Source organism: Sceloporus undulatus, chromosome 2 (genome assembly GCF_019175285.1).
Source record: "Sceloporus undulatus isolate JIND9_A2432 ecotype Alabama chromosome 2, SceUnd_v1.1, whole genome shotgun sequence".
Classification (NCBI taxonomy): Eukaryota; Metazoa; Chordata; class Lepidosauria; order Squamata; family Phrynosomatidae; genus Sceloporus; species Sceloporus undulatus.
In genome coordinates, this window is record NC_056523.1 from 155,487,092 (window position 1) to 155,511,862 (window position 24,771).

Sequence of the window (24,771 nt, forward strand, 5' to 3'; positions counted from 1 at the left end):
CATTTTAAAATATATATATATATATATAATTATTTTAAAGCATACAAAAGTTAAAAAACAAACAAAGCACATATCCCAATAAGAAGCCTCCTTGAGAGCAATTACATATTAAAAGCCTGCTTAAAGAAAAAGGTCTTTACCTGTCAGCAAAATGAAAGCAGGGAGAGGGGCAGCCTAGCGTTCCATAGAAAGAAGGATGGGAGCAGTCATTGAGGTCTTCTCTTCTGTACTCACCAAACAGGCCTGTGATGGTGGTGGGACTGAAAGAAAGCCTTTCCCTTAGATCTTGAAGATCTGGCAGGTTAGCATGGGGAAATACAGCCTTTCAGATAGTCTGGACCCAAGCTTTATAGGGCTTTATAGGTCATGACCAGCACTTTGAATTGTGCCTAGAAACAAACTGGTAGCTAGTGCAGTTGTTTTAAGAAGAAAGTTATATGCTCCCTACAGCTGGCTCCAGCCAGCATTTTGACCGCAGCATTTTGGACTTGCTGAAGTTTCTGAACAGTTTTCAAAGGCAACCTCATATAGAGTGTGCATTATAGCAGTCTGAATGGGATGTAATCAAGACATGTGTCACTGTAGCCAGATCGGACATCTCAAGGAATGGTTGCAACTGGCACACCAGTTTTAACAGTGCAAAAGCACTCTCGATTGCTGCTGGAACCTGGACATCCACACTCAGAGTCTACACCATAGAGTCTATCCATCTGGCATGCGGCCTTCCTCTCTTTTTACTACTTTCTACTTTTACTAGGGTTATTATCTTTTCCAGTGATTCATGCTTTCTCATGATGTGGCTAAAGTAAGGCAGCCTCAATTTGAATAATCCAGGAAAATAATACAATCTTCTAGGGATTCCCTGAAATCTTGCTTGAAATATTCCAGGAAATATTCAAGGGCCCATTTGTTTGTCATTTTGGCTGTTTGTGGTATTCCTAGCACCTTTTTCCAGCACCACATCTCAAAAGAGTTGAGTTTCTTCTTATCCACATTTTCCACTATTCACCTCTCACATCTGTACATGGGGATGTGGAATACAATGGCTTGGACTATTCTTACCTTAGTGCTCAATTGCGTATCTTTATACTTTAGGTTCTTATCTAGTTCTTTAAGATCTGCTTTCCCCATTCCTGATCTTCTTCTGATTACTTGGCTGCAGACTCTCTGCCGATCAATCTTTGATCCAAGGTACAGGAACTCTTTAACCATTTTGATTTCCTCATTGTCTAGGTTGAATTTATGTATATCCTTCATGGTCATTATTTTTGTTTTCTTTATGTTCAGCAGTAAGCCTGCCTTTCACTTTTTTCTTTGACCTTCCTTCATAATGGCTTTAAGTCTGTGATGTTTTCCACTAGTACTATAGTGTCATCTGCATATCTTAGATGGTTAATGTTCCTCTTATTTTCACTCCTCATTCTTCTGAGTCATATCTTCATATTGTATTTTCAGCATACAAGTTAAAGAAATAGGGTGATAAAATGCAGCCTTGCCAGACTCCCTTGCCAATTGGGAACCATTCTGTTTCTTCATATTCTGTTCCAACAATAGCTTCTTGTCTTAAGTACAGATTTTTCATCAGGACTATCAAACGTTGTGGTACTCTGATGTCTTTAAGAGCCAGTCATAACTTTTCATGATCTAGGCAGCCAAATGCTTTGCCATAGTGCACAATGTGAATGCAGATTTTTTTAAATGGAATTCCTTGACATACTCTATTACCACTAGCCATCGAATGTTTGCAATGTAGGATGTATATTGATCATTTCTAGTCTGTCAGCCACTGTCCTGTTTTCATATTTGTTGACATACATTAGTTAATACTAGAGTTGAGTAGAGTTTTTGTCTGTGTCGATTGTTGCAGTTCAACTGGAATATCATATGTTCCTGGTAAGTTATTTTCCCCAATTTCTCTTATTGCAGCTCCCACCTCGCTTTTTAGAATCTGAGGCTGGCTGATTATTGGAGTTTATGCTATAAATTCTTATAAATTAGCTGGCCGTTTTTGCAATCTGACTGTTCTCCCTCCACCACAAAGGCTTGCTTATGGAGCACACTGATACAATCAACAAAAAAAGTTAGTATTTTTGATATATGACAAGTGTCTTTGGATAAACCTTTCTAGATTTATTTTTAAAAAATTATTATTATTATTATTATTATTATTATTATTATTATTATTATTATTAACCTTTATTTATGAAGCGCTGTAAATTTACACAGCGCTGTACATGCAATCTTTTTAGTTAGACGGATCCCTGCCCTCAGGTTTACAATCTAAAAAGACATGACACAGAAGGAGAAGGGAGTGGTGGAGGGAAAGGGTAAGAGGTCCAGCAGTTCCTCTCTACCTCCACAGCCTGGACCAAGGCAGATGGACTGGAGGGAGGGCTTGGCTTCATAATGGATGGTTAATCATTTTCCAGGGAAAATACATACTCTCAAGTAGGATAATGCATATACAGTACATAGCAATACAGGAAATGGTTCGATAAACAGGCACCAAAAGAACATCAAATAGCAAGCGACAATTATGCAATGCCTGGGAAGGCTTCTCTGAACAGGATGGTTTTCAACTCCGTTTTGAAGCTGGTTAAAGAAGTGATGCCTCTTGCTTGTGGGGGAAGAAGGTTCCAGGAGTGAGGGGCAGCGAGTGAAAAGGGGAGAATCCGGGATGGGGCAGAGGAAATCCTGGGCTGGGACATCAGACCTTGACTACCAGAACGGAGGGCCCTTGTGGGAAGGTGAGGAGAAAGAAGGTCTGATAAATAAGGAGGGGCCAGTCCATGGAGGGCTTTAAATGTCGACAGCAGGAGCTTATACTGAATGTTGCAAGGGAGGGGGAGCCAGTGAAGTCTCAGCTCTACCTTAGACATATTGAAACATGTTCAATTTCTTCTGTTATTAGAAAATGAAACTACTATGAACATTGAAAACAATAATGAAAGTGATGAAAAATGTTTTGTTCAGAATATATGCAAAGGGATCTTGTACCACCTTTGAAACCTTTAGTAGACTAAGGTGTAAAACACACTGCAGAAATAATGCAGTTTGAAGCCGCTTTAACTGCCCTGGATCAATGCTAAGGAATTCTGGGAACTGTAGTTTCGTGAGACGTTTAGCCTTCTCTGTCAGAGAGCTCTGGTGCCACAAAAATTTAGTTTCCAGGATTCCCTAGCACTGAGCCAGGGCAGTTAAAGTGGTCTCAAACTGATTATTTCTGCATCTGTTGAAGCAGACTTAAATCCATGAAAGTTTAAATTTCTTTCTCTCAGTTAATCTCAAAGGTGCTATATAAGATCCCTGTGCATAATGATCCAGACTAACACGGCTATGCCTTTGAACTGATTCAGAATCATCTTGAGGGGGAGAGAGGCAAGCCAGCAACAACAGGCCTCGCCTGAAATAAGAAGAGCCCTCCTTCCAACCACCATCTTGAGGGGGAGTGAGGCAGGCCAGCAACAACAGGCCTCGCCTGAAATAAGAAGAGCCCTCCTTCCGACCACCATCTTGAGGGGGAGAGAGGCAGGCTGGCGGCAACAAGCCTCAACTGATGGATTTGACTGCTTTGTACATGATTTTTGAGGATTTTTGTTGAATTGTATGAGATGATGTCACTGTTGATGTATTGTATTGCTTTGTGCTATAGCATGTGACATTTAGCTTGTATGTTGTGAACCGCTTTGATCTGGAGGAAAAGCGGTATACAAATAAAATTATTATTATTATTATTATTATTATTATTATTATTATTATTATTAATGTTCAGTTCAATAAGAATGTGTTGTGCATTCAGATATACCCATGTGGGACTTTCTGGTTCAACAAAGCATTTAAGAAGTCCATTTTAAAAACTTACACCTTCCTTCAAGCATATTTCCTGAAACATATGGCACATCAACACAGAAGACTACCATGGTATATTCTGGCAGTTTTGACTCACATCACACTTTTCTATTGCCTGCTTCTTCACCTGTTCAGAGACACTTTTTTTTCTGTCACAGTATCAACACATCTTAAGTTACACTGATAGACTTGGACTGGATCTCTGCCAGATACTGGTTAAGAGAAAAATCCAAGGAAATACTACCATCCTGAAAAGATAGATCAGTAGCCACAAAGGAATATTCCAGACATTCATCAAAATTTACCCATGTTTACATAATGGATGTGAAAAACTGACAGTCTCATTGACACTGGCTGGAATCCTGTTACACTATGCTAGTATAATGGTCTGCTCCCAGATGCACTCTCCTCACGTGCCCAGGAAGGAGGAAGCAGCAGGCATAGGAACATGCAATAGACAGTTCCCAGTTTTTAAATGCCTTGAATTAGAGAGGGAGGTCCCCAGAGCTAAGGCACTTTAGGAAATATAACTCTGTGTTACAAGTCATACAACTGACTAATCCACCGCTACCAGTATGGTTTGATTTTGAGTATCTTTTCCCCTGGATGCCAAGCTCTCAGAATAGGCAGCTCAGAGAAAGTAGTCACCTTCTCTCATGGTTGCCAATGGTAACTTTGCTATCTCCCTTTGGTCTTTGTCATCTTTTATCTCCACACATAGCTTTTCCCATCTTGCCACCACTGTCTCTTTATCTCTGCTGGCATCAAAGCTACACTGGTGGTAGCTAACAGGATTTTGGCCACCATGTTCTTATTCTTCTGTCTTTCTCCTGCACTGGGCCATAAAACAGTTTTTCCTGCATGGAAATAAATGTGTATTTTCACATATTAAAAAGAAACAAAATCCATTATGTAAACATTTTTTAAGTTTCTGAAGGTGCAAATCAGGTACTGTATTCCCATAATGAAATTTGAACCCAATTTCTCACCTCGTCCTTAGTTTACAAATTATCATTACAGCAAGAAAATAACTATACTTTGAAAGACATAACAGTTATGGGAAAATTACCGAGAATAACTCTATTCACGTTTGTGAAGTTTGGTAAGGGAGGACAACTTTTTACTAAAACTGGATGGGCAGTGATTTTCAGAGTGCCTATTTCTTTATGTGTTGAATATATCAACTTGGAAATGAACTACAAGTTCAGACGTGTTCAAGGCAGATGTGTACATACTTTGCTGAATCAAATATAATAGTTGAGGTGGCAGGTGTTTTTCAGTTCCGCTAGCATTATCAAAGTGTCAGTTTACCCAGTCAGAACCAGGATGACTGCTTTTCAGTATGTAGAATGGGACTAAAAATATGACAGCAATATAAAAATATTTTACACTCAACGTCTAGGGAAAGAGAACTGCTGAGTGCTATAAGAACATGAATGCTACATGAATTCACGGGGCCACAGCCAATACTTTCAAAACTTTTAATTACACTGAAACAGCTGGTAGCATCGTTGACTCAAAGCCCCAGATTACCTTGATTGCTCTGTCATTATCTCTCATCAGCTGCTGTTTCTCATCTTCAAACTTTTGTAAAACATCCTGCAGACGCCTTTCTGCAGCAAGCTGCTGCTGCTTGCTTTCCTCTGTCAGAGAGGAAATGGTTGTCTTAAGTTCAGCTATGATCTAAAAAGAAAACAGCATGCTAAAAACGCCTACTAGAGTAAGAAGTATATATTTTGCATGTATTTATGCTTGACACAAAAATCTGAGTTCGCAAACTCAACTGTGAAAACTAAATAGTTTAAATTAACATATTATACACTAGCAAGCAGAACATTCTACAGAGAGAAAAGAAATATAGTAAGACCAGAACAGCATAAAACTGCTGAATGTAAAAATTTATGAGAGAATTTTCCACTATAAAATTCCTCAATAATTTACTCAACAGAACAAAGCACATTTGTTATGTGAAGACAGGGGAAATATAGGATTGCTATTTCTCACCTCACTGAAATGATTTTGAAACCAATCCTCTGAAACATTTTTGTATCCTTATTGGGATATATAGCAAAGATTCATAAGTGATCTGACCACCCAAGAATGTCAGTTGAAATATAAGTAAAAAGGTCTTCACTGTTGATTTTTAAAAAAAACAGATGCCTTGGCTTACATCATAAATACCATGAACTGGAATCCAAAGAGCCACATATACTAAAGTACTCTGGCATTAGAAAGGAAATGTACAACTTTTTCTTCTAACTATGGTTTATTACACTGCCATAGAGGATCAGGCAATTGGGATAGTCACTCACATCTTTGTTTGCAATATTGAGAGTCTCGGTTGGGCATAAAATCCATGTCATATGCTGAAATTATAAAATGAGAGGCAACCGTCATAAAGCCACTTCAGGGCAAGGTACCTCCTCTGCTTGGACCATGCGTGGCTTCTGTTTTCAGCATGATCATTTCAGCCAACAATGCAGCAACAGGAAAATTCAAAGGAGATGGCTGTTATTTAAAAGCTCTTGTTATATTCAATGTAAGAAAATATTTGAGAAATATTTTCTTTTCATTTGTAGCTGTGACTACATCAAGGGAGGCCATCCTATAGCTGTTTTATGGCCCTAAATTACTGGCCACAGATTTTGCACATGCACAAACATTAGATCAGCAGTGGAAATAGATTTAGATCTAAGGTCCAAAACACACTGCAGAAATAATCAAGTATGATACCACTTTAATTGCCCTCAATCAGTGCTAGGGGATCCAGGGAATTTTAGTTTGTTATGGCACCAGAACTCCCTGACAGAGAAGGCTAAATACCTCACAAAACTACAGTTCCCAGAATTTCCTAGCATTGAGCCAAGGCACTTAAAGTAGTCACAAACTGGATTATTTCTGAAGTGTTTTGGACCTTAGATGACCAAGGAGGGATGTCATGTAACTTTTTGTAGAGGACTACACTGAAAAAAACACATCCAAACATTCCAAAACAGTCTATCACAAATGAAAAATGTCATTTTCCCCCTCTAAGGCCAGGTTTTATTTTTTCAAAATTTCATAAATTATTTTTTTAGACCAACTATATAGGAGTTGGAATAAATACACTGCACTTTGGACAAAACAACAGCAAAAAGCACACAAAATTGAAAAAGCTCATGTGCTTGACAATTATTTTTCATTGGGGTATCTCATCATATTTCAGTAACCTCCCTCTTTAAGGATGAAAAAATGTGAGAATGTATATCATGGAGACATATACTAAACTAAACTGACTAAAGAATAAAAATGAAGTAACTTTACTTAATCCTATTCACAAAAGTAAAATTACATTAAAATAGATAAATGAATGGGATTCCTTTTACAATTGAGTTAAGAAGCTGAGATGTTTTAATAATATATTAACAAATTTTTAAAAAGCAGCAGACAGACAGACAAGGAAATGCTCTGGACAGTAATTCTCAGTGGGAATGCAATTGTTTATTTTGCTCAAACTTCAGAGAGCATTTCTTGGAAACTATTTTTTTGTGTGGGCGTTAAAAAGTGAGTGTTCCATGAGGACAGAAAGTTAAGATTAGCCCAATGTTGTCAGCAGTACAGCCACATAAAAGTTACAAGTCGCCTTATATTAGAAATACATTACCACAACTATATTCAAATGACACTGCAAACATAATGCAAAACCCAAAGATGGAACTTTGGGTTACTCGTCAGATTCAGAATTAAGAATAAAGTTCAATCTTTTAATTTATTCTCTGATCGAAAAATGAAACCCTTAAAGCTATGTGTAGAAACTCTCACAGGTTTCTTTAGATTAACAAAAAATAGAGACACATACATCGAGTTGGAATAGGTTTTGGTATTTTAAAAATATATCATTTCTACCATAAACTGGGTACACAAAGGAATATTGTAACACAATTGAAACTAACTGAGAGAAAGAAGATTGTAGCGTAAGCTCTAACAAACTGAATCTACTGCAAGTAGACTTAAGCTGAAAGCAGACGGGGGGGAAAACACCCCTTAGGTTTCCTGATTCATGGGGAGAACCCGCTGATGGCACCCCCATCTCCCACAACTGGCTGACAACCAATGTGCAGTCCACAACGTCCCCCTCCTGCTATGATAACTGATCCACCGTAACAAGCAATTGTGGCTACAAGGCACATCACATCATTATTTATTTTGTTCTGCTGCAAATGCATGTGCACGAGTGCACCAATGCTCCACTAGCAGCAGCTAATCACCTCCCTTGTCCTGCAGAGCCACCAGTCCATTGGATAGCTGATCGGCTGCCCATACAGTGTGTCAGTGAGCGCAATGACACTGGCACAGTAGATGCTTGTCCAGCCATGCAGTCCCTCACCTCTGATACATATCCCCTTTCCCCCCATGGCCCCCTGTTGGACCAGACAGTTTGTTAATATTTTTATTAAATTCATTTTATTGTTGATAATATAATGTATTTTTCATAGTTTCACTTCACAGGGTATGCAGTGAGTCAGTGGTGTTCTGGTGCCTTTGTGTGATCAATTCACAGGTGGATGACAAAAAATATGGTCAGCAATAGTGCCAGCGGCAACTTGCCCCCTCCCTTGTCCCTACACTGGCACTCAGTTCTACACTGCTTCAATAGTTTGCTCTTTCCAGCTTGAACTGCAGCAATCTGGGATTTTTTTTCCTTCAGTGTTATGACCCCGGAGCATGGTTTGGGACTGCTTTCCTGCCATTTCAGCCATGTTCATCATCTGTGAGGTCTGCAATGAGGCAGGGCTGTTTCTTTCAGCCCATGTGGACAAGCTCTTTAGTCTATGAAAGCTTATGTTATTACCTCCTTTCTCTCAGTTAGTCCCAAAGGTTCTACAATATCCCTCAGCATACTGATCCAGACTAACACAGCTATGTGAATTTTAGATACAGTCATTGATTAGAATCACAGATTTGGAAGAGATCACAAGGACCATCCAGTCCAACCCTCTAATAAATTATAAACAAATAATTATAAATAAATTATAATTGACTGATAAATTATAAATATTTGTATTTGTATCTCCCCCTTTGGCTTTTTAATGCCATCTACTTTTGTATCTTTAAAACAGCAGCCAGTGGGTATATTTCTCTGGAACATTCCACAGGAATGGTTATTACAAATCTTCACTGCACCAACATTTTTATGACAAGATTTAGAGATCTGAGAAGATGCTTCAACAACTCTGAGTTTTTGTCCACATCATACATAAAGCAAATTAGGTTGCAATTGTTTCTACTGCTGAGGTGGCAGTGGGTAGTATAGAACAGACAAATAGTACATTTACCTCCCTCATTTGCCATGAGGGTGCAACAGTAAGCCAATTACAAGGTTTCCTCAAGTAATGGCTCTCTTGTTTGGCTTCTCCTGCCCTCACTGTGCCACTGCACTCTGTTGTGACCATATTTATAAATCCCTTTTCTAGGAAAAACGTAGTGAGCATACAAATACAAATAAACCAAATGCAATTAAATGGATCTGCTCTTGCTGAGACTGCGAGATGGGATTTTGCTGGTCATGTTTGATGCTGGCGTGCTGTACAGATGGTTTCTTGCCCTGAGTTAGCAGAGGAGAAATCAGGATGAAGCCTTGTTCTTGCTCCATATGTTTGTTCTGCCCCAGTAAGGACAGCAGAGGTCTCCACTGGGGACTATTGCAGGGATGTGGGCCTTTACTTTTTAAGCTGAAAGAAAAAGGGACTCTGTGGTACTCAGAGTCCTTTTAAGTCCCATTCCAATACAGGCAGCAGTCCATATTCCACTCTGTAGTAGAGTGAATGAAAGAAAGAGGACAAGGAAGCATTCAGCCACTACTCTTGTGCCTGCTGAAGGTGCTATCCTGACTGGAAAGGACTGAGGGTGCATCTACACTGTAGAAATAATGCAATGTCAAACCAATTTAACTACCATGGCTGTGTCCTACAAAATCCTGAGATTTGTAGCTTTGTGAGGCACCAAACCCTTTGGCACAGAAAGCTAAAAACTTTGTAAAACTACAAATTGCAAGATTCCATAGGATAGAGCTACATCACTTAAAAGTGGTGTCAAATTTCATTATTTTTATAGTGTAGGTGCACTCTGAGTCACACCAGGCAGTCTGCCTGAAAGGGCTGGGAACATTCTAGCCCTGTCTCTGAGCACATGGAGAAAAATTACAGGGCAAGGTGACCCCTAAGGTTTGGTGCCTTGCAGGATCTGAGAACTCACACTGAAGTTTGCCCTCTTTTGCCTTATATTAACTATGTCTATAAGCTTTAAAATGCTGTCACCCTCAAAGATGTGTAAATCCACCGAATTTGATGCCGTGTAGGAGGAACCTCTGCCTCCAATAGGCAACAAGCAAAAATGGCAGCTTGATTTATCTGCAATAGGGTAAACTTGTTTGCCAGGGGAAGGGGGAGGGGCTTTGGAATTAAATGGTAGCAGAAGCAAATGTGGTATATTTCTATTTTGATTTTTAGCTGAAAGACAAACAGCCAACTTCCTAAATAAATATTTTCATGTTTCCTACCTGGGAAGATTTGGCAAATTTCTGACTGTATTCCTTTTCAATCTGCTTCAACCTGCTGCTGGCCTGAAAGAGACACAGACAAAAAAAAGGAAACCAGATTATCTCAGATGAAAAACGTGTACAGACATTTTGCCACTGACCCCTTTTGCCTGGCACCTCGTCTACATGCCTATCACTAAGCAGCTGGGAGCTCTGCCAATTCCAACGCCCTTTTGTGGCAGCCCAAAAACCGCTAGGGCTTGCCTTTGATCTAGGGCCAACTATTCATCACTTGAAAGAGCGGGAGGGGGGCGAGGGAGGAGAACAGTACCTCTGCTGCCAATTATTAGAAAAACATAAAGGCCTCTGTGGATTAAAAAAAAAAAAGGGGGGGGGGGGAGGAGAGAGACAGAGTTTATCAGGATGACTTCATCTCAGTGAGAAGGAAAAAAGAAAAGCGGGAAAAATCCATAAGCTCCTCTGTAGGCTGTGAGGGTACAATGTGACACATACTCTATGATTTTGTGTGCCAGCTGTTCCCTGCAAGTTCCTTTTGTCATATTCTTGCACATTTTAAAAAGTAAAAGCTGGCTGCCATTAAAGTAAAAAATTCAATATGCTATAGAGCTGTTTGGACTTTCTTTGACCCACAGCACACACTCTCTCCCTCTCTCTCTAGCTTATCTTTCACATCTCAAAGATAAGGCATAAAGCAATCTGGAAATAGGGGTTCTTTGTTGTCTCCCTATCACATGCAATTGAGAGGGTAGTGTTTCTGACATTCATTTCGTGCACAGAAAAAGCATTTAAGTTCTCCATATTTTTCCACCTTACTCAGACCATTATTTTGAAATGAAACTCTTTTGAATAACCCAGTTCCAACAGAAATTGCTCATAGGATTCTCAGTGATTGGGCGGCATATAAATAAATCCTATTATTATTATTGTTCATTACGTTCAAATAATTTCTTTCTGCTTTTCTGCTTCTGGATGCAAAACGTAAAACCATACCTTGTAAGAAAACATTTTTGGGTAACCTGGCATGCTGGCTATGTTCCAGTAAATCCAGTACATGGGATGCCCTGTTCTCCTAGAGAGCAGGGAAGCACTTGGTGCACCATGCCATGGACAATCACTGTCCTAATGTTGGATGGCTTTCTCTGTGAAAGGGAACAGGCAGCTTTTGACAACGCCCACTTACTGAGAGAACTGTAAGAAAACATAATCATTCAAAGCTACTGACTCTGTGGCTAAAGCTATGATCTCATTTCTGTGCTGTTCTGCAGCTGCAAGTCAGAATTAACTTCTCTGAACTAAATATAAAGGAGAAAGTACTTTAGTCTCTGCCAGAAAAAAAAAATCACCGATGCCAAAAGAACACTGTGCAGGTACAGCAGACCACCCACAGGTGACCAAGGAAGGAGTCAGGGCTTAAAGAGGCCCTTCAGCATTTGACAGAGGTAAAGAGAGGGACATATACATTAAGATGGCACTCAGATTATCAGATTAATTTATTCAGTCATGTTAGTCTTTTGCAGAAAAAATAACAAAGAATCACAAAGCTTCTTAAACACTAACACATTTACTATGGCAAAAGTTTTTGTGAACGAGCCTACTTCCATCAGCTGATCAGAATATTATCCTCTGCTGTCTGTCGTATTGTGTATATGCATGGATACAAAGGGGAAAATATTAGCAGGAAAGCCAGAAGAAAATGAAAAGCAAGGGATACAGACTGTGATAATAGTTAAAAATATAAACGTGCATACAACAGTTGAGTGATCATCCCCAAAGCAGTGTTGATGATAACATAAACATCAGGACACTGGAAAACCAATTAGCACCTCTAGTGGGATAAAAACCTGATATCCCTATTTAGGACCCAGGGGACAGAACTGAACTCCTGGGATGTGTTAATTCAGCAGCATATACTGGATTTTTTGTTCAGGAATTTTCAAATCAACAGTAGTGGGTCACAACAGGTGAAAATGTTCTTTCACTGGTCCTAAATGTTGCCATTACTGATGTCAGAACTGCAATCCATTTATTATTTTGCACAGGGAGTGATTTGTTGGTCCCACTTAGATGGGGAAGATATAACAACGCATATTTGGAGAATGAGCAGATGAATGAGACCTTGATGCTGAGACAGACAATTGTAGCTCCTGCCATTTGTTGTTGTTGTTAACTGCCCTTGAGTCAATCTCGACTCATGGTGACTCTATGGGTGAGACATCTCCAAGACCCCTTATCCTCTACTACTCTTCTCAGGTTCTGCAGATTCATACCCATGACCCCCTTAATTGAGTTCATCCATCTAACACATGGTCTTCCTCTCTTTCTAATTCCCTCCACTTTTCCCAACATTATTGTCTTTTCTAATGAGTTGTGTCTTCTCATGATATGTCCAAAGTATGACAGCCTCAGCTTAGTCAACTTTGCCTCCAGGGAAATTTCAGGCTTGATCTGCTCTAGGATCCACATATTTGTTCTTTTTGCTATCCATGGTATCCTCACCACTCTTCTCCAGCACCACATTTCAACTGAAATTATTTTCTTTTTGTCCAGCTCTTGCATGCATACATGTTAATGGGGAATACAATTGCTTGTATGATTCTGACTTTCGTGTTTAGTCGTATATCTTTGTTCTTTAGCCAAAATAAATAATCTGAACAAATTATTTTCAGTGATGCAGTGGAAATGGGCTAGTCTTTACTGCAACTATTATTATTATTAACCTTTATTTATAAAGCACTATAAATTTACACAGCGCTGTACATACAATCTTTTAATTAGGCGGTTCCCTGCCCTCAGGCTTACAATCTAAGAAAACACGACACAAAAGGAGAAGGGAGTGGTGGAGGGGAAGGGGATGAGGGCCAGCAGTTCTTCTCTACCTCCAAGGCCTGGACCAAGGCAGATGGACTGGATGGAGAGCTTGGCTTCTTAATGGATGGGTAAACCTCTTCCAGGGAGGCCTGTTGGAGTTAGCCTGCCTCTCTAGTAGGATAATATATATAAAATGCATAGCAATACAGGAAATGATTCAATAAAACAGGCAACAAAGGAACATCAAATAGCAAGTGACAGTTATGCAATGCCTGGGAAGGCTTCTCTGAACAGGATGGTCTTCAACTCCGTTTTGAAGCTGGTTAAAGAAGTGATGGCTCTTGTTCGCGGGGGAAGAAGGTTCCAGGAGTGAGGGGCAGCGAGTGAAAAGGGGTGAATCCGAGATGGGGCAGAGGAAATCCTGGGCTAGGACAACAGACCTTGACTACCAGAACGGAGGGCCCTGGTGGGAAGGTGAGGAGAAATAAGGTCTGATAAGTAAGGAGGGGCCAGCCCATGGAGGGTTTTATACGTCGACAGCAGGAGCTTGTACTGAATGCGGAAAGGGAGGGAGAGCCGGTGAAGGGATGCCAACACAGGAGAGATGTGGTCAGAGCGGTGGGCGGATGTGATAATGCGTGCAGCTGAATGCTGGACAGAGATTAAAGGACGGAGGTGAGAAAGAGGAAGCCCAGCCAGGAGGACGTTACAGTAATCAAGTCGTGAGATCACTAGGGCATGGACCAGGATCTTGGCAGTAGAGGCAGAGAGATATGGTCGGATTTTGGCAATATTGTATAAAAGGAATCTACAAGCCTTGGCTGTGGTCTGGATCTAAGGGATACATGACAGAGAAGAGTCAAAGATAAAACCAAGACTACGGGCTTGCTGGACTGGTTGAATAGAAATGTTGTCCACAGAGACAGAAAAGGAGTGTTGAAGGGTGGGCTTAGGAGGAAAGACAAGAAGCTCCGTCTTGGACATGTTGAGCTTCAAACGCTGATGGCGCATCCACTGCAAGACAAAACTTACTGTTCAAGTCTTGGATAAAGGTCAGCGGTGAAAAGATACAGCTGGGTGTCATCGGCATACTGATGGTAGGAAAAACCAAAAGAGCTAATGAGTTTACCTAAGGACAGTGTGGAGAGAGAAAACAGAAGGGGACCCAGAACAGAGCCCTGGGGAACTCCAACATATAAGGGAACAGAGGACGAAGTCTGACCACCTGTGACCACTGTAAAAGATCTGTCTGACAAATAAGATCTAAACCAGTCAAGAACAGAGTCTGAGAACCCAAGGTCAGAAAGTATATCAACTAGAAGGCAGTGATCAACGGTGTCAAAGGCTGGAGACAAATCAAGAAGGATGAGAACAGAGTAAAGGCCATTAGCCTTGACCTGTAAAAGGTCATTCGAGATCTTGGTGAGAGCTGTCTCTGTGGGCAGAAACCAGATTGAAAGGGATCGAGGATGGAGTTGGCTTCAAGAAACTCAAGACAGCGAGAATAAACAACCCATTCCAAAACTTTAGAAAGAAAGGAAAGAAGAGAAATTGGATGATAGCTAGACAGAGAGGAGGGGTCAAGAGAAGTTTTTTTTCAGAATTGGGGAAATGAGAGCATGTTTGCAGTCTGACGGGAAGGAGCCTGTAGAGAGAGAGAGAGATTGAAGATATGGAGAAGAGAGGGCAGAAGAGAAGGAGCTATAGAAATTAGGAGACAAGTAGGAATTGGATCAGGAGGACAGGTTGCAGGTTTGCAAGAGTTCAAAAGTGTAATGAGTTCATCCAAAGAAGCAGGAGGAAACACAGAAAATTTTTTAGGCAGGGGCGAAAGAAGATTATGAGCAGAAGAAGAATCAGGAGGGACTATCTCAGAGCAAATGGTGGTGATCTTTGAGATGAAGTAATTAGCGAAGTCATTGGGAGAGAATGATGAAGAGACAGGAGGAGAGCGAGGTTTAAGCAAAGTGTTGAAGGTGGAGAACTATAAGATTAGTTCTCACAACACAGCTGCAGAAACAGCCATTGCTATGAGCCTTCCTCTGAGGAACAGCTTCCCTTCTTGGTCCTGCTTTTCTAAGTGTACTTCCCTATCTCTCCAATAATTTTCTTTTAAAGATACAAAACTGTCAGGATAGAATGCAAGCAACATATTGGTAAAACAAAAGTAAAACCAAGTGAAATATTTTTCTTGAAAAAAGTATGCCTCATACTTAATTTCTACCCTTGATGTTCCAAGTAGTCTTCATACCACATTATTAATGAGTTCAACACCTGCTTAGCAACACTTTTACAAAACAGCCATCTGCTCTATACCCTTTGACCTGAAGAAAAGCTTCATAGTTGTGGAGCAAGTTCAGAGTGTGAACCATTTCTAAGGGATTAGAGAGATGGATTACCAAAGTTGTTTTGAAATATTTTCTCAGAACGATTTCCATACAAAGCACTGTTTCAGTGTATACAGGCAAAGTTTGGAGATAAGGTCCTCTTGCAAGACAGTGTTTCACTGACTAACAGATGGGTAAGAAAGCAGAAACACTGAAATAAATCTTAATATACTAATATACAGGCAAAACTATTCAAAAAGTTATTAAGTAGATGTGGTGACAAACTCTACAGAAATTCTATTCTTGCAAGAATTCTGGCTTTATTGAGTCTATTCATACTTTCAATTATGACATTATTTTAAAAATATTAATATCTTTCTCACAGTTTAAACAGTATGCTTAATTACTGAGCCATTTTTGTAAATACAGATTAATACAATGGGGGCATATTGCTGTGGACCTTTGTCATTTTCCAACATATGGCAACCCTAAGAGTGTGTGTGTGAGTGTGTGTGTGCATGCAAGTTGTCTGTTGCATTATGATAATCCCATTAATTTCATAGGGTTTTCTTATGCAGGAATACTCAGAGGTGGTGTGCCAGTTCCTTCTTCTGAAATATAACCAACAGCATCTGGACTTCACAGGTAGTAACCCATCCAAGTAGCAACTGAGGTCAACCCTGCTTAGCTTCCGATATCAGACAGGATCTGGTACCTAGGGTATTATTTGTATATACTCATCTATAATAAAGGAACCATCCCCTGATAAAAGGCAAGAGTGTAATCTGTACTGTTAGCACAAAATCCCCTCTACTCAGGGGGCATACTTATCAAATTTGCAGATGACACCAAATTAGGAGGAATAGCTAATACTCCAGAGGACAGGATCAAAATTCAAAACGACCTGAATCGACTAGAAAGCTGGGCCAAAGCTAACAAAATGAAATTCAACAGGGAGAAATGTAAGGTACTGCACTTAGGGCAGAAAAATGAAATGCACAGATACAGGATGGAGGACAGCTGGCTGAACGAGACTACATGTGAAAGGGATCTAGAAGTCCAAGTAGACAACAAGTTGAACATGAGTCAACAATGTGATGCGGCAGCTAAAAAGGCCAATGCAATTTTAGGCTGCATCAATAAAAGTATAGTGTCTAGATCAAGAGAAGTAATAGTGCCACTGTATTCTGCTTTGGTCAGGCCCCAAATGGAATATTGTGTCCAGTTCTGGGCACCACAATTCAAAAAGGACATTGAGAAACTGGAGTGTGTCCAAAGGAGGGTGACTAAAATGGTGAAGGGCTTGGAAACCATGTCCTATGAGGAACGCCTTAGGGAGCTGGGTATGTTTAGCCAGGAAAAGAGAAGGTTAAGAGGTGATATGATAGCCCTGTTTAGATATTTGAAGGGATGTCATATTGTTTTCTGCTGTTCCAGAGAACAGGACCCGGAGCAATGGATGCAAGCTCCAGGAAAAGAGATTCCACCTCAATATTAGGAGGATCTTCCTGACAGTAAGGGCTGTTCGACACTGCAACACACTCCCTCGGAGTGTGGTGGAGTCTCCATCTTTGGAGGTCTTTAAATAGAGGTTGGATGGCCATTTGTTGGGGATGCTCTGATTGAGAATTCCTGCACGGCAGGGGGTTGGACTGGATGGCCCTTGTGGTCTCTTCCAACTCTATGATTCTATGTTCTATTTTTAAAATGGAGGTTAAAATCAAATACTGCACCTTGTACTTATCTGCCTCACTTAACAATACTGTGACTTATACACCCTGATGATAAGTGAAGCAAAATCTATTTATGTATTAAACCACAACTTACATTTTGACCTATAGTTATTGAGAAACAAAAATTAGATGGAAGCAAACTAGATAAGTCCTCTAGAAAGTGAAGCAGTTTTTCTTATGGTTTAACTTAACTTTTATTGCAGGAGGTCAGAATGTGAAATGATCTTATTGCCAGTTTCAGATGCTTTATGAAATTGGATTTTAAAACATCTGGTTGAAACATTTCATTGAGAAAATGTCTTTAAATTGAATAAGCCATGGTGGAACTAAACCCTATCCAATTCTCTACTTTTTGTTTTTAAATAGACAGTCCAATTCCCTTGATGTTATAAACTTTGATTTTGAAAGATCTCTTTCTTATCCAGTTAGGCTATGAGTCTAAGTATGCTGCCTTGAAAGGAAGTTCCACTGACAACCAGAAGGCCTGAACATTTAAAAACAATTTTTGTTTTATTTTAATACAAGGCACAATCTTTAAACATTTGTGCCAGTGTTGTGAGGAGTTGTGTAAATGAAATATTTATCACTCTATGAGTGATTTAAAAAAAAGCTAGTACAGGTATGTAGCACATTTATATGCCAGCATTCTGCACTAATTATATCCATATTGTTGGCTGCACCATGTTCAGACCAGGCCTCAATGCTAATAGCTGGAATTAGATCAAAATGCTGCATTGTGTTATCTTTTAAAGTCTTGAAACTGTGCTAATGAAGCCTGTATTATCTGCTTTCTTTTCAGTCATATTTGAAAAGATACAATTTAACACCAGCTCTGTCGGACTGTTCTTCAGAAACCTCACACACTACTTGCTGGTAAAAAGCTTGTTAAACTTCCTTAAATAGATCCAGCCAGATCAGAAGTGATGATTAACAAGATATTTTGTCTTGTAAAGAGAACTTTTGAAGCGTTCCTTTCCTCTTGTCTGACTCACTCAGCTGAGCTGTGGGCCAGTGTTTGTGACACTACAAACAATTACTTGTACAGTGATCAGTTCTGACATCATAAACACTGGGTTGTGGTTTCCCTGAATGAATGAGCTCTGCAGCTGGCTGCTGCCTAAGTGAAAGTTTTCATTCCTAAATACCTTGATGAGCAGCCACGAGGAGAACGGAAATGACAAATGCATTTGGTTTTGGCAAAAACATAACGGCTCATAGTTTGCAAGAGCAGCTGTCTCTCTAAAGTATTATAGCTCTGAAGTCCATATAGGCATCAAAATCTCAGTGTTTATGATTCTGTCCTTAGCTCACCCTGTGCTGCCAAGCTGTTGTGGAACGTATGGCATGCAAGCTCTCTCCATGCTGAGTTTGTGCAAGACCTAAAAACAATTCCTTAGGTATTAACAGAACAATAAAAGGGCAGTTTACAAATGGAAGCATATGTTGTGCCTACGACTATCACATCCTCCTCCCAATGCTACTTAACCCATTCGCAGAGAGAAAATGAGAGAAGGAAAATTTTGTTTTGCTCACTAGAAAAATGGCTAAATTAAAACTATTACACTGCTCCCTCGGGTTACGAAATTAATTCGTTCCGCGGCCGCTTTCGTAACCCGAAAAGCCTTCGTAAGCCGAAATGCCATAGGCGCTAATGGGGAAAAGCCGCGATTCCGTGCGAAAAAGCCGAAAAAAGCACCAAAATTTTTTTCGTAACCCGAAAAACATTCGTAACCCGGAACAATTATTTCCTATGGGATTTTTTCGTATCCCGGAAATTTCGTAACCTGGGTATTTCGTATCCCGAGGTACCACTGTATTATTTTAGCCTTTATGATTACCCAAGGGTAAATGTTCATAACATGGAGACTAATGTATTTTATTCAGAAAGCTGAAAATGGCATGATACAACCATTACTGCTCAACATATTTACACTAAAGTCTAAAGCATTTTGCATCTCTCAAAACCCAGAAGATCTGTCTGACCTGAGACAACACTGCGTCCAAATATATATCTGTAGTGGTTTGAATATTAGATTAGGACTCTGGAGACCAGAGTTCAAATCCCAGTTGAAGCAGAAAAAGTCACACTCTCTCAGCCTCAGACGCCAGCAATGGTAAATCCCCTCTGCAGAACTTTTCCAAGAAAACCCTATGATAGATTCATCTTAGAGTCACCATAAGTCAGAAATGACTTGGAGGCACACAACAACATGTGTGTGTGTACGCACACACACACACACACACACACACACACACACACACGTACATGCATTAAACAGGTATGTGTATGTGTATGTATGTGACCAACACCATTGACAGCAATGGCTTTTATCATGAATCTTCAACTCTCTTTACAGAAAACAGCCTGCCTCCCATCTGTTTAGTTATGGGAAAAGAGGGAGTGAATTCTTCAGTCATGTGCTTTTCAGCCTATGCCGCATACTCTAAGAATATATGCAAAGACTTAGGCTTGTAGAAACATATTTATTTATTTTACTAAAATATTTATATTTCATCTTTTATCATGGGGTCTTAGAGTAGCATAAACATAAAGGAGAAGAAACAATTTAAAATAATTCATTCTGAAAACAATAAAATAATTTATACAGGCTAAAAACACATTGATCAAGGCAATGCATTAAAGCACTATAAAAGGCTAAAATAGTTCAAACCACACTGTTGTTGTTAACTGCACTTGAACTGACTTTGACTCATGGTGATTCTGTGGATGAGAGGTCTCTGCCCTCAATCTATCTGCTCAGATCCTGCAGGTTCAACTCTGTGTCCTCTTTTGATTGAATCCAACCATCTGGCATATAGTATTCCTCTCTTTTTACTGCCTTTCACCTTTCCTAACAGTATGGTCTTTTCTAATAATTCATACTTTCTCATGATGTGGCTGAAGTATGGCAGCCTCAATTGAGTGATCCTGGATTTCAGTGAGAGCTCAGGTCTGATCTCTTCTAGAACCTATTCGTTTGTCTCTTAGGCTATCCATGATATTCTCAGTACAGTGGTGCCTCGGGTTACGAAATTAATTCGTTCCGCCATTCCTTTCATAACCCGAAAATTTCGTAACCCGAAACACTTTTCCGTTAGCACTGGAAAGCCTATAGCTGCACTTTGCAGCATTTGAATTTCGCGCCGAAATGAATTTCGTAACCCGAAAAATATTTCGTAACCCGAAACAGTTTTTGCCAATCCAACTTTTTCGTATCCCGGAAATTTCGTAACCCGATCATTTCGTATCCCGAGGCACCACTGTACTTTTGTCCAGCACCACATTTCAAATAAGCTAATTTTCTTCCTACATGTGTATTTAAAAGGACTTGAACACTCACCAATTTCAGCATGTACAGGGGGAGAGGGAGGGTCGTGGAACCAAACTCCAGGGATACAAGGGCCCAAAGTATATGGTGTCTAAATGGGACAGTGGTCTCCAATTGCTACAGAATTGTGTACTAGCTATAGCTTCGGAATAATCTTCAAGGCCAATTCCTTACAGTTTAATTGGGAAGTTACCAGCTCATGAACTACTGTGGCCAAGCTATCTCCATCTAGGAAAAGTGGAAAAGTATAATAGCTGGTACATTGTAGCAACATAGAAATGCATTAGAGAGGTGTATTAATAGAGCAAGATGGCAGATCTGACAATGATGAAACTAAATGGGATGCTCTACATAGTTTTAAAAATCAACTGACTGCAGAAGAGCAGATTTTAGAGCTTATTTTGAGTCAATATACACCATGCTCAGATAACCTCCAAACCAACCATTTCTTAGAATCAAAGAATCATAGAGTTGGAAGAAACTACAAGGGCCATCCAGTCCAACTTCCTGCCATGCAAGAAGGTACATACTGTTGCACAGTTCTTACCATCAGGAAGTTCTTCCTAATGTTTAGGTAGAATCTTCAATCTCTTCTTCAAGGTTTTGTATGTTCCCTCATCCCAGACTTCTACCCCACACCAGTCTCTTCCACTTACTTTACCCAGATTTAGGCTGGGTCCTGGCCCCAACCTAATATTTATTTGCATTCCCTGTGCTCAACCTGTTCCCTTCTAGAACTGCTTTTAGTCTAGCATTCTGCTTTCGTGCTTATGCTCCACTCTACAGTGAAATGGAAGGGAGAGCTGCATACCTCTGTCTGCTCTCCAGTCCCTTTGACAAGCTGCCACAAAGAGTAACCTAATGTCAATAGAAAGTAGGAAAGGACTGTCATAGAGCACATTCTGAGTGAAATTAAAAGGGAAGAGGCCAGAGATGCTTTGCAGTCTAACTAAAATTAGACAATTGTGTAGCAAACCTTCAGAGGGATGTATGAAAAATATGGAGGAGGATAACAAATAAATAGTCCATACTGTCTAAGGTCTCCATATTGTTTGTCTCCCCAGGAACTTTAAACTGTGTTATTTAGGATTAAACCTCAAATGTCACACATCTGAACCCATGAAAATGTATAACCCAAACCCAAACCGTTACACTAGCTAACTGTCTGGAAGTTTGCAATCAGAAAGGAATGTGCATAGAGGCTTTGCATCACATTTTTGTGCTCAAGGTGCTAAAACTGAAAACTAGGTGGTTCTTAAAACAGAACTGCAAAGTGTAGCTAAAGTACCAGAACAACCATACAATTATGCCTTTCTCTATTATCAGCTCATGGAAAACTCACATCCTGCTTCTAGCTTCAAAGTCCAAATGAAATGAAACCAATGCACATGTATAATTGATTTTACTCCCATTCTTCTAATACACTCCTGCATGCTCCCTATCCTCTCTCCACTTCTTTTTGTATTGTCTTCCCCCAAGGTTTAAATCTATACTGGAAGCTCCTTGTGGCTGGTGATTTTCTTTCTTTATATACAGTTTTTAGACCAGTGGCACCACTCTGGCACCCTGATAAGTGAATCCATTTTTTCTCCATAATGGCTGCAGAGCCAGAGGCTTATGGGACTGAGAAGAGAGCCTTGGATGACTGCAGAGGGATGAAATGGAACAATATATGCATTTTCTCCAATTACAATGGATTGCTCCCACAGAACCCCAAGATAAATGTCTAATTGACAATTCATTGGCCAGTCAATTGAGTCTATCTGTAAATTTACCAATCCAGTTATAGCAGGAATCAATCCCAAAATATTTCCACCTCCAATAATTTGGTGTGAGTTCCTTCTAAACATATTTTCAGATGCCTTTGTTTACCTTTCTCAATAATGGAGTCAGAAGCCTGCTCAAGGTTTTTCTTTCATTCCTCAGTGCCAAACTATCATACTCCCTTTGTTCTGCCCTGATCCTGAATCCAGTCATCGAGTCCTTTGTACTCTTTATTCTAAAGTAGCTACCTTCCTCTCATTTAGTGCTTGCATCTTCTTTAGCATGCACTGCTCCACGTTTGGACCAGGGGTTGCTTGACTACCAAACTGTTACCTACAATCTTTCCATGCAGTATCCCAGATCTACTCTGGTGCTTTCTCCAGTTTCCTGGGCTAGAGTCCTCTTTCCTCTTCTCTCAACCACCTCACTCGCTTGCTTACCTAAAGATTTGTGTTACCTTGTACACTCAGAGAGGGAGCTTTACCTTCACTGCATGCTAGATAGACTCAGTTATGGAGGTCAAGGGTCTGAGTTTACAGGACCTGAGCAGAGCAGTTGATGACAAGGAGTCTTGAAGGTGTCTCATTCATGGAGTCACCATGACCCCGTGGATGACTCAAGAAGTTGACTCAAGTGCAGTTAACAACAAAAGGAACCCATAGAGCCCAATGTCTAATTCCTCATGTGGCCATTAGATAGATTCCTTGCTCCCCCTTTAGATGCCACCTTCCATATGAGTTGCTGGCTCTCAGTCCTATCCCTCATCAAGCAGGGCTTCCCAGGTGCTTTGGGAACTGCTGCAAAAAAGTCAAGCACAACCATCTAGCCATCCTTTTAGCTTTGGGGTAAATTCTGGCTTATCTCCCTCTTTGGCCTCCCCTACTAAAACTTACTTGTATCTTTCTGAGTTAGCTACTTTCTTTAGTGTAGTCTAGGCTTAAAGAGAAGCTCCATTTTCATGCATGCTATTTTAAATTTTTGTTTTGCAGCATGTTAAAAACTGGGGAAAGTGAGAGTAGCCTGTGTCTCCTGTGCTTTTCTAATGATCCAAGACAAAACAGGGACTGTATCAGGATTCTAATACTAGACTTAAGTAAGAGAAAGTGGGAAATAAAGAAGCAAGCAAACAAACCATGGTTGTTAAGGTGTCACTCCTGACTTCAAATGCATCCAGTTCCTAAAATGATTGTAGCACTCAGTGGGCAGGATCCAACAGTATCAGTTCCACTAAGGAAAAAGAGGAAAGTCTTGCCAAGTTAATGGACACATTTCCTAAACAGATTCTAAATGGGGGTTGTTTTTTTTAAAAAAAGTTCACTGCTAGTCTTTCCCCCATGGAGATTGTGGGCCCAAACAGACAGGCCAAAATAATGATGCTTTGGGTCACTTTGGGGGTATGCTGTTTAAATGACACATGCATCTTAAAAGGACAGAAGCTGCGCCAGAGCTGCTCTCCAGTCCTTAGGACTGGAACATGGCTTTGGTGCAGCTTCTGGCCTCTTAGGACACATGCATCATTTAAACAGCATACCTCCAAAGTGACCTGAAGCAGCTTTATTTTGACTTGTCTGTTCGGGCCCTGTATCTAAATTTGCACAACATTCATGACTTCCAGTATTTTTTTCACTGTGCATTTTTGAAAGAACAGGCTTCAGCTAGTTAAGCACTGAAAGAAAATCTAACTATATTTTAAAAACCACAATAGTAAGGAGATAGTCTCATACAAGTTAATATTCCCTAATTAGCTTAGTAAAAGTGTAAGCAAACTTTTAAAAGACAAGGAGGGAACTACAGAGGGAAGACTTGCTCCAGGGAAGAAGCAACAGTTCTCTGATGTACAGCTAAGAATTTCACATCAAAGAGCTAATGTAAATGGGTGCATATTCTAAAAATAATAATTAAAAAAAATCTCCTTATAGCACTGTGCATAAAACACACACACACAAAATCAGTATTGAATGATTTAACTGATATCAAGGAAAAAATGATTTCAGAAATGGCTAAGCCTAACATATTTGCTAAAACGTCCAGGCAAAACTCTGTCCCTGAATTAAATATGAGGTACTGTCAGATCACAGATAATGTGATGTCCTCAGAAGGCATGTTTGTTTGTTTGTTTGTTTGTTTCAGAAGGTAGAGAAGTTTGGCAATGTGAGATCACCTAACAATATCACGTAGTAACTTATATCATTTTATGCTAGTTTTGTTTCACTGCCAGTAACATGTGGGAGGGAGAATTAGAACCCTATATCCAGCCCTAAATACCCTAAAGGAACCAGATCCTGTCTGATCTTGGAAGTTAAGCAAGGTCAGGTACTTGGATGGAGGGCCACCAACGAATACCAGATAATGTAGACTAGATTTCAGAGAAAGGAACTGGGAAGAATATTTTTGAGTATTCCTTGCATAAGAAACCTATGAAA

The 24,771-nt window shown here is 40.0% G+C and overlaps 1 protein-coding gene across 9 annotated transcripts in view; it reads right to left on the reverse strand.

The window, feature by feature from the left end:
• Window positions 1-24,771, reverse strand: part of CEP112 (centrosomal protein 112) — a 386,512-nt gene that overhangs the window by 66,501 nt on the left and 295,240 nt on the right. For 8 of the 9 annotated variants that reach the window (XM_042453248.1, XM_042453245.1, XM_042453241.1 and 5 more), the window contains 2 exons: window positions 10,388-10,450; window positions 5,383-5,532 (listed from right to left, as the gene is read on the reverse strand). In XM_042453248.1, coding sequence (XP_042309182.1) covers window positions 5,383-5,532; window positions 10,388-10,450 — 213 coding nt within the window. The remainder of the gene's footprint in view (window positions 1-5,382; window positions 5,533-10,387; window positions 10,451-24,771) is intronic. The other variant, XM_042453249.1, reaches the window with a different exon arrangement.